The sequence below is a fragment of the Primulina eburnea genome, chromosome 6 (genome assembly GCF_022965805.1).
Source record: "Primulina eburnea isolate SZY01 chromosome 6, ASM2296580v1, whole genome shotgun sequence".
NCBI lineage: Eukaryota > Viridiplantae > Streptophyta > Magnoliopsida > Lamiales > Gesneriaceae > Primulina > Primulina eburnea.
The window spans coordinates 32,951,655-32,962,378 of record NC_133106.1 but is presented as its reverse complement, the minus strand read 5'-3'; the positions used below and the strand labels follow the sequence as shown (position 1 = coordinate 32,962,378).

General features: G+C 37.8%; 2 protein-coding genes across 5 annotated transcripts; one reads left to right on the top strand and one right to left on the bottom strand.

Annotated features, from left to right (window-relative positions):
* Positions 1-565: 565 nt before the first annotated feature.
* On the bottom strand, positions 566-3,322 carry LOC140834422 (uncharacterized). 3 transcript variants are annotated; one of them, XM_073199287.1, is made up of 2 exons: positions 3,180-3,322; positions 566-2,942 (listed from the first exon to the last, which is right to left on the bottom strand). In XM_073199287.1, exon 2 carries the CDS (start codon positions 2,878-2,880, stop codon positions 730-732), a length of 2,151 nt encoding a protein of 716 aa, XP_073055388.1. In that variant the 5' UTR covers positions 2,881-2,942; positions 3,180-3,322; the 3' UTR covers positions 566-729. The 3 variants fall into 3 exon arrangements, with proteins under 3 accessions (XP_073055388.1, XP_073055389.1, XP_073055390.1); XM_073199288.1 differs by having other exon boundaries at positions 3,184-3,321; XM_073199289.1 differs by lacking the exon at positions 3,180-3,322 and adding an exon at positions 3,050-3,172.
* Positions 3,323-4,804: 1,482 nt separating this feature from the next.
* On the top strand, positions 4,805-8,956 carry LOC140834420 (uncharacterized). Of its 2 annotated transcripts, none has more exons than XM_073199284.1 (2): positions 4,805-4,987; positions 5,090-8,956. In XM_073199284.1, the coding sequence occupies exon 2, from the start codon at positions 5,145-5,147 to the stop codon at positions 8,874-8,876; it is 3,732 nt and encodes a 1,243-aa protein (XP_073055385.1). In that variant the 5' UTR covers positions 4,805-4,987; positions 5,090-5,144; the 3' UTR covers positions 8,877-8,956. The 2 variants fall into 2 exon arrangements, with proteins under 2 accessions (XP_073055385.1, XP_073055384.1); XM_073199283.1 differs by having other exon boundaries at positions 4,807-4,987; positions 5,081-8,956.
* Positions 8,957-10,724: the final 1,768 nt, after the last annotated feature.

Sequence of the window (10,724 nt, the reverse complement as noted above, 5' to 3'; positions counted from 1 at the left end):
ATTCAAAGTAATCTGGTGCTCCTTGTGACATTACTCAGTTCAACACTTCTTTAACAGAGAACAATTTCTATCTATTGTCTAGATACTTCTAGGTCCTATTTCCGTTTTATTCCACCGAGTGATGTGGGTATAATCCTGATGATTCCAACATAAATGTAAATCACATATTGCAAACTCTTTTCTTCAAACTGGAAAAGTAAGTGAACAGATACTTCATTGAACAAAAAATCTAATTTACAGGTGCAAAAGAATAAGATCAACAGTGAAATGCATGTCCCAGACACATTTTAGTGGTGGGCATCTATCGATCTTTATTTTAATCCCTTACGGTCTATGGCTCCTTTCAAATTAGAAGTCATACATATGTCAGAAACTGGGCTAGGTCTTCTGGTGGGGGGGTTTGTGTAAATTAATTTTTTAATAAAATTTATCTCTAAGAAATGGAAATGCGATGCAAATTCTGATGCATGGATTCATGAATAGGAACTATAAATTTTCTACAAATGTATGGCAACCAAAACAAGAAGTCAAAAAAGGGAAGTTGAACATAAAGAAATGTGCATACCTGGAGGCTGGAACTTGCACAGATAATTGAAGTACTTATGAGTTTCACGGTACAGACAGATGCAGGCAACTGCTGAGAGTGTGTTGATTCACGGACTGATCTTGTGAAAGGGAAATCCTCGATGATGCTCTTTTCAAAATGCCAAATGAACCTTCAATACAAATTCATATTGTCCAAGTTCCACTCATGACAAGTTCAACAATTTTTAAAGCTCTAGGGTAAGTCCTCATCCAACCGTTTCTTGATGCTCTTTTCAAAATGCCAAATGAACCTTCATTTGGCTCACAGCCGTCCATGGCCATATCTTTCAAAAGTATGATTATTTGCCAAAACATTCCTTTCTTGAACATTGCTTCCAGTATAGCATTGTAAATAAAAATATTAGCAGAAATCCCATTCTCAAGCAATTGGTCCCGAAGTTGAAGGGCAAGTGATATCTTACCTCCCCTACAAAGACTATAAATGAAGCAGCCATAGGTGCTAGCATCTGGTTTTAGATTCTGGCGATGCATATCCCTTGATAGTTCGTATAAGAGTAAATCATTGTCTTCCCGAACTGAAGCACGCATTAGAATATTATATGTAACTGTGTTGAGTGGAATCCCAATGCCTTTGACATAGTTAAATATTTTTTCTGCCATTCCAAGTAACCGATTCTTACATAGGCCAATAAGGAGAGTATTTAAGGTGACTGTATTTGGCGGAGGACCATCACTGACCATAGACTCTAACAGCTTCAAGCTTTCAGAGATTTGCCCAGTGGTACAGAAATACTGAATCAGACATGTCGAACTTACAACATCAAGTTTTATTCCTTCGAATTCCATCCTGTACAAAATCCGCCGTATCATGGATGAATTTCCATGTTTACAAGCTGCAGACAATATTGTATTGAAGGAAATCAAATCCGGTCCATTGGTAGGCCAGTTGGCACTGTCCAATAATTCTAGAGCTTCGTCGACTTTATTTTCCTTGCACAAACCTTTCAGAATTGTATTGTACGACACACTGGTTGGTTTAAATCCCTTCTCCATCATACTCTCCATCAGCGACAATGTTTCCCTCGAATTACCATGACAGCGTGTCGAATGCAGATATATATTGTAAACTACATCATCTATAGAAGAGCTCCTCAAAACAGTATCAACTAACAGCCTATTGGCAATCTCAACCTTGTCACTTTTCAGCATGCCTCCAGCCAAAGCAGAATAAGTAAACAAATCTGGAAAGAAACCCTTTTGACCAATAAGGCGAATAAGTTCACCTACTTCAACCACCCTACCTTGATGGCAAAGCTCACGGAGAACTATATTGTATGTAACCAAATCAGGAACACATCCTACCTTTTCCATTTTACCCACATACTTTAATGCCTCGTCAACTTTCCCGTCATCACAAAGAGACTTGATAACTATAGTGTAAGTTATAAGATGAGGCTTATAGTTATCCTTTTCCATCTCATTTAAACAATTAAAGGCTTCGATCCACAGCCTTTCTTTACAAAAGCCATAAATTAGAGCAGTATACGAGCGAACAGTACATGCAATTCCCATCTTTTTTAACCAGCCAAAAAAAGCCAATGCGAGGTAACTCTGCTCAGATTTGCACAAAGCCCATAATATATGATCGAAGAGACAGCCACATGGAAAGTATTCCTTCTCCAAAATTGCTAAGAAGAAAACATATGCCTTTTGAACCATTCCAGCTTTACAAAGACCCCAAATCAAGGTACTAACATTGTAATAACTAGGAGCGTAATTGACATTCAACATAATCTCAAACACTATTACAGAATCTACAACATTTCCAACTTTCAGCAGCCCTCTTAACAATTTAGATATAACCGTGAAGGAAGGCAGAAACCCACAATTTATCATATCTTCAACAATTAAAATCGCATCTTTTAAACTACCAACAAAAATAAGCCCGTTCAAAAGGGTGTTATACGTCAACAAATTCGGGGTTGGACCGAATCTTTTCATTCCAACATAAACCTCAAACAACTCATCAAGCACGACACTCCCCGATTTGAAATAACGATAAAAGATCCAATTGTAGTCGGAAACAGTTGGTTTCACATGCCTCGTGAAATTCAAAGTGTTGAGGTCATTTATAATGCTACCTGTGGTTGCATGCTTCTGCGTTCTCTGTTGCTGTTCGGTGTAACTCAAATCCAACACCACGTTATCATCTGATGATGAGTAAGCATCTTGTGCAGCACAACACAAAGTGGACAGACTCGTGAAAGGGGAGTGAGAACAAGATCTTTTTCCACTGAAGCTTTTTGGTGAAAAATACAGGAGGATATAATACATTCTTGAACAAACCCAAGAATTTTGCAGCGCCCCAGTAAAGCTGACTGGTAAACTCGTTTAATCTGCGTAACATTAGCTAATTTCAAACACAAAAGTACACCGATTAACTGTAAATGAAATTAGATTTAACGCTTATAACGGTTAAAATTGGGAGAAGATGGTCATCTACTCGCAATTTATTAAGTAATTATGAGGGATAAACGTCTTGGTGTTCCGGTTCTGTTTCTTGTCCGCTAGTTTGGACTGGGAGGAAGATAAACCCTAGAGATGAACAAACAAGAGAGTTTCGCAATTCGCACTCACTAACAAAGCAATATCAGAAAGTGGGCATCTGAAATTTTCAGCAACTAAAAGCCGCACTCCATATATTCTTGGCCTCGGCAAATTTCCTCACTCCAAATAATCGCAAAATTAGTGTTGTACGAGCTTCAAGAGAAGACATTAAATTTAGAATGAAAAGGTTTAATTAATACGACTTTTCCCCATAAATATTCAAACTGCCATATGATTTATAATTTTAGCAAAAATTATACGAGATTTTGCCCGACATAATTCATAAAAAAATATTATATTTTATATTTAAAATATTCTTTTTTTAAAAAAATATAGATCAGATTGATCGTTTTCTGTTTCACAAAATATCTATTCCACGCTGTCTTATAAATTTTTTTAACAATTAATCTTATAAATTTTTTTAAGAATTCCATGAGATTGATTGATCTGATCTATATTTAGGGATGACAATGGGCCGGGACGGGACGCGTTTGCCATTACCATCTCCATCCCCGAATTTCATCCCCACCCTCATCCCGCCCCGATTCCCGCTTTTTCTGGTTCGGGGAATCCCCAAACCCGAAACTTCGGGATCAACTTCTCATCCCCGTCCCCATATTTGTTTCAAAAATATTAATATGTCAAAACAATGATGAATTCAGAGATTTTCTCAAAACAAAATTTATTATTATCTATTATTATTAGAGATAATATTAATATTAATATCAATATTAATAATAATAAGAGTATTAATATTTAAAAAATATTATTATTATTATATTATTAATATCAGTAATACTATTATTTTATTATTGATATTATTTTCATGACGAGTTCGGAGATTTCGGGGATGTGGAATTGTGGATAGTAATTCCATATCCGCCCCAAATTACAATCCGAACCCGAAAAAATCGGAGATCACCATCCTCGTTTCGGGTTTTCTCCACGGGGCCCCAAACCCGTGGAGAAAGTTGCCATCCCTATCTATATTCAGAGTGAAAGTCAATAACGTCTATTTGGAAGGGTTGGATATAAGATCTGTTTCATAAAATTGACTGATGAAATTAATGTCTATTATATAAAATATAATATTCTCATATAAATTTTTGTGATATATTTTAATTGAAGATATTAATGTCTATTTAATGAATTAAATATTTATTTACATATTAAAATTTGCTATAATTAGTAGTGGCATAACCAAAATAATAGAGATGGAATATAATAAAATTAATAACAAAAATACCTTATCAAGAAAGAAAATCAATAAATTTAAAATCGGAATATCTGCGATTTTCAGACATGTGATGAATGAGCAAAGAAGCACATAAATCGTTAATACTACTATATGATTTTTCGTTTTACAGATAACATATATATGTATACACACACGATAAATTATTTGTACCTATTCTTCAAATTGGAGAAGACTATATATATATATATATATATATAGATCAAGAGATACGAAAACATTTTCTTCCAATCAGATATGGTTGGATTTGAGGATTGAAATGCGATTTTCCTTTTAAAAAATATAGGTATTAATATAATTTGATTTTCCGAATCAATACAAAAAATCGATCCCACCCGGGGCCGGTCCCCTGGACCGCTTCCAAAACCGGTGAACCTGTACACACCGGACATCGCGCGTTCTCGCCACGTAAAACCACGCCCCACCACGAGTGGGTGTAACGGTAATTTCATAACCCTCCTCCTCACTCTCGGAGGCATCACATTCACCATCTCCTCAAATTTCACATATACTCTCGAATACACACACAGCTATCGTGTTCCTCGGATTCTGAATTCGATCTCGAACCTCGCGATTCAGGTATCGAACCGATCGATCGATTTTTTTTTTTGTTTTCAATTCGTTTGTTATCCATAATTGTTGTATTCTTATCATGGATTGATTGCTATTTAGATTTCCAAGATTTCGATGGACGAGAAGTGGGGTTGGTAAAGCTTCAGGTTATTGACCATAAAGAATGGCTTCGATTTCAGACGTCGGGTTATTTGGGGAAGCGTCGAACAAAAGGCCATTGGAAAATGGTTTTGTGCCCAGATATAAGCCCAGGAAAGTATCTGCGGTCCGTGATTTTCCTCCTGGGTGTGGTCTCCATGCTGTACCTGCTGATTTCAAGCATGAAGAGAATGGCAGTAGTGGCGCTGGTGTTTCGGAATCTGGTGGTGTTAATGATTGTCACGTGGCCCACGCTGCGATAGCTAATGGTGTCGACAGTTTCTTATCGCCCTGTTCAATGGAGGCTGATAGAGTCGACATTCCCAAATTCCTGAAACCTGATGTGATGAAGAATTCTGAAATTGTAAAGGATGAGGGACCCAGTGGCGTTAACATCGAGGTTGATTGTGGGTCGCGTTGCATCAATAATCCTATCGATAAAGTAGTAGCTGAGTCGGTGGATAAGTTGGTGGAAGATGTTACAGCCACAGCGATAGATGTCACGAGTGTAGAGGAAGTGATGATTGAAATCGGACCCATATGCGACGAGTTGCCAAATGAGGTTGAAGTTCAAACACTCGAAGCATTAGATCAACCCGTTGAATTAGATGGAGCTGAATCGTTTGATGCATGGGTGGGGAAAATGAACACCATGGATGGTTTCTCGAATGGTGTTGCAAAGATTACAGACTCTGATTCTTTTAAGGAAGAGATTGAGCCTGAAGGTCAGACAACGTTGGAAAAGTTAAGTGAGGTGGAAGCATCTGTTTTGATTCCAAATTCCGTCGCAGGGGAGGCAAAATCCGTGTTAGATGCTGGTGCTTCAATTGATGAACTACCATTGGTTGGTTTCTCTCAGCCATCAATTTCATTTCATGGCAGGTTTAAGCTAGGGGCTTCTGCTATGGTGAAGGACAAATACAATCCGAGAAGAGTGTCAGCTGTTCGTAACTTCCCTCCAGGTTGTGGGACTAACAATTGGGTTCCTACTGAACAAAAGCAACAGATTGTTATTACTTCAGGAAAAGACTATCTCGATGGAGTAAAAAAAGTTGAAAAAAAATTCGAGGAGATGAATGAAATCAGTACAATAAAAGCAGAGGACATGAATGAAACTGATACAACTGAGAACAGAGTCAGTGTAGCTCGAGAGCTCGTGAGTTTTGAGGAATGTAATGGAGGTCCACAAGATAGTAATATGGAGGAAACAGATGCAAGACAATCTATCGTTGTATCGGCAACCTCGGCCAAGGCAGTGCTTGATAGCCGACATAGTACATCAGTGATGACAGAAACTGTGGTTCCCTCACTAAAGAGAAGTGCTGCAATAATGCCTCCACACAATGATTTTGGCTCAGATGACAAATTGCATAGACTAGTTGTTCATGGCCTAGCTGCTGCACCATTTTGTCCATGGAGGAAGGGAAAACTATCTTCGAATGATTTACCTGGTGAATCACCTGCTGGAAAGTCAAAAAAGCGTACTTTCCGTGGGAAACGTAAGTCTAAAGCTGTTCCTTCAAATAGGAAACTTCAAGCAGATTGTTTAGGAAATTCATCTACAAAAAAGATGGCAGTTCCTGGTTCCTATGATGCAGATGGAAACCCGGGTTCATCAATGGTCTTTCACAAGGAAGATCATGATGTTTCTGACGAAGATTTACCTTATTTAACACCTGTTCCGATCCAAGCAATTCCCGGGGATACTCACAAGGATATTGCAGGACCAGTTGGAAAGGAGATTGTTGTCTATGCACAAGATTCGTGTGATAACATGAAGTTTTTGCATGGTGGTGTCAGCTTAGAAGATGAAGTGGAGAGGGAGGTAATGCATGGTCTGATGACAGCGCCTTATTGCCCATGGACTCAAGGGAAAATAGTTTTTGAAAACTCAGATGAAGGTAATAGTGGAGGAAAAGTGAGGAATCAGAAATTGTCTTCGAGAAAAAAGATGAAGTCTGTTTCTAAGAAAAGTAGTTCTGAATTGAAATTTCCGCGAGGACTATCTATGAAGCAGAAAGACGATTCTGTGGTTCATGAAGATGGTAGCCCCAAGGGATTTATGCAAACGGATGAGGCAGGTCCTGATCATCATGGAGACTTACCTGCAAATTCTTTTGCCATCCGTGAAATGCAAGATATTGGAGTCAGTTTGCCTCCTTTTGGTCCTAACTATTCAAGTCAAGGTGATGCTCGTAACAGAGTGAGAGAAACACTAAGGCTGTTTCATGCTATTTGTCGGAAGCTCTTGCAAAAAGAGGAAGCGAATTCTATGCCAGATGAGGAAGGAAACTCAAAGGAATCTGAAAAAAAAATGAAAAGGATCGATCTTGTCTCGGCAAAGATAATTAAACACAGAGGAAAAGAAGTTAACACAGATAAGCAAATGTTTGGACAAGTACCAGGAGTTGAAGTGGGTGATGAGTTTCAGTACAGAGTGGAACTTGCGATTGTTGGTATTCACCGCCTGTATCAGGCTGGTATAGACTGGATGAAGGTCGATGGCGAACCAGTTGCCACTAGTATTGTTGCTTCTGGGGTTTATTCTGATGATTTGGAGAATGCTGATGTCTTAATATACTCGGGGCAAGGAGGAAATGTAGTTGGGAAGACTAAGGAACCTGCAGATCAGAAGCTTGAAAGAGGTAATTTGGCTTTAAGGAATAGTATATCAGCTGAGACTCCGGTTCGTGTTGTCCGTGGGTGGAAGGAAACAAAGACAATTGATACTGCTGATTCAAGACCTAAGACAGTCTCCATTTATGTTTACGACGGTCTATACACTGTGAAAAGATATTGGACAGAAGTAGGGCCTCGGGGTAAGCAGGTTTTCATGTTTGAGTTGAGGAGGAATCCTGGTCAAGCTGAACTTGCCTGGAAGGAATTGAAGAATTCAAATAAATACAGAACTCGGCCAGGTGTTTGTGTCAGTGATATTTCAGGAGGAAAAGAGCCGGTCCCTGTATTTGCTGTCAATATTATAGATGATGAGAAACCACCCCCGTTCAACTACACCCCCAAGATGATATATCCTGATTGGTTCTTTCCTATTCCCCCCGGAGGTTGTAATTGCACAGGGAGATGTAGTGACACCAAAAAATGCCCATGCACGGTGAGAAACGGCGGTGAGATTCCATACAACCGCAACGGAGCTATTGTCGAAGCAAAACCTCTGGTATTCGAGTGCGGCCCTTCTTGTAATTGTCCTCCTTCATGCTATAATAGAGTCACCCAACGTGGCATCAGATTTAAGCTTGAGATATTCAAAACAGATTCGAGGGGATGGGGTTTAAGGTCCCTAAATTCTATCCCTTCAGGATGTTTTATTTGTGAGTATGCAGGCGAGCTTCTTGAAGACAAGGAAGCAGAACAAAGAGTTGGAAATGATGAATATCTCTTTGATATTGGTCAAAATTACAGCGACTTTTCCCTCAATGCAGAAGAACGTGCAATTCCAGTTGAATCTATGGAAGAAGCTGAAGCTGGATATACAATTGATGCCGGACAATATGGAAATGTTGGCAGGTTTGTCAATCACAGCTGTTCACCGAATCTCTATGCTCAAAATGTGATATATGATCATGATGACAAGAGGATGCCCCACGTAATGCTTTTTGCCGCAGAGAACATTCCCCCTTTGCAAGAGCTGACTTACCATTACAACTACACAGTTGACCAGGTACGTGATTCAAATGGAAATATCAAGATTAAGAAATGTTACTGTGGTTCTGCTGAATGTACTGGCAGGATGTATTGAGTTGTTTGAGACTTTCAATACCTTAAGTCATTGATTTGCTTTAATTTAAATTATTATATGGTTGATTTAAATTTATTGAAGTTTGAATCTTAGGTAGTAGCAAAGCACGAAATAATTTTTTACAGTTTTAGAAATCCATCAAGGTTAAAAATTATGGATAGTTCATTTTGCAGCAAAATAGCTTGTAATTTCTTGAGATTATTACTTCGAGCATTAAACAAGAATCGAGCGCTTCTACTTTTGAGTAAATCAAGCATCTAAAACAAAAATCTGGCTTTCACATTAAAACCATGGGAAATGAATCACAACTGCTTGAGTTACAAATCCATACGAAGAACAACGTGGTTTTGCAGATCTTGAAAATGGTGATCTTAGTTGAATCCCAATATGATCCCCAACTTTACAATCTTCTCTAAGTTCTTATTGAGACAATTTACTGACCTCAAACCGGCACAAATTCAAGGATGTTATTATGCTTTACTATTGCAGTACTTGAATAAAAAGAAAAATGAATGACATCCACAAATTTAACATGAAGAAGAATTAAATAGGAGGCCGTGTCCAAATAACCATCTATCTGGCCATGTAATTTACCTACAATTTTTTTAAAATTATTTATTTTTAAACTTAAATTTCTTGTTTATTAAGATAAAATTATTTTATGTAGTGATGAATGATAAAATGAAAAAAAATCATTGGTACATTCTGTACTTTCAAGTTGTTGGTCGCTAAGCGATGAAATAGCTACATGTCATGGAAAGTTAAATGCATTACCAAATGGACAGTGAATGATTTCAATCCTTCTCTCTCTTTTCGTTCTTCTCGGGCGGTACTCAAAATCTTAATATCAGGGACTCCTCTGAAAATGTAGCTATTTTCGAATGTAATACGAAAGAGATGCTAAGCGATGCTTGATCTTATTGCTTTAGGTAGGTCCTCAATAATTTCTCCTTTCTGTGGTTCTGATGCATTGAATTCTAGTTTTACATGTGCTAGCATCTGAGTCTAATGTGTTCGGTGACACCAGGCCACATTTTTTTAACCAAGAATCTGTTGTAGAAGAGAAGCTAAAGCGGATACAATGTATAAACAAACCTTAACTTGCTCAGCCTGAATTTGAGTAACCGTGCTGAGGCATGGTTTTTGTCCTACTGATTCATGATGGTGAACTGTGATGGTGATATTTCACTGTTCAGCGTTCTTTCGTAACTCCGACATCTGTCTGGTTTCTATATCAAAATCTTGGTTGGTCAGTGGTTCTACAAATACGTTCGCTCCGAACCTTTGCTGTGATTTGTGCATTGGACATTGAATGAAGTTGTAATTCTGTAAGGGCAGACGGCAGCTTTGAACGAATGGCTTGCTAGAACTGATACTCTTTTTTTACGTTAAATTTAGGTTCAGTCAACCACTCTTAGCATTAGTTCAAGTATCTAATGATTTACATTTATTTTTACGTATGAGATCTATGAACCGGTAATGCCCAAAGGGTAGATGAAATCTTACCTATGTGGGCACTACCCTCACTTCATTTCAACATGTAAGATCTTGTCACACATATAATTTCAAAAAAAAAAAAATGGGTCCTATATATGTATGGACAAATCTTGGTCATCATCCTATCATGGGATAATGTCCTAATGGATAAGATGAAATAAACCCGCCCAAAGATAGCATCTTGTAAACCGAAAAACCAATATAAGGGCTAAAGTAAATGGATGAATCATTAATATTACTTTAATAATTAAAACTAAATTATATTAACTACCAAATTAATGATGAATTTTTCTATATTATGTGTTCTCTGACAAATTTTTGCTCAATAATATTTATATTAACTTCTGAACT

Coding starts and splice junctions, on each gene's coding strand:
- LOC140834422 (XM_073199287.1), bottom strand. CDS start 2,880: ATGTATTATATCCTCCTGTATTTTTCACCAAAAAGCTTCAGTGGAAAA.
- LOC140834420 (XM_073199284.1), top strand. CDS start 5,145: ATGGCTTCGATTTCAGACGTCGGGTTATTTGGGGAAGCGTCGAACAAA.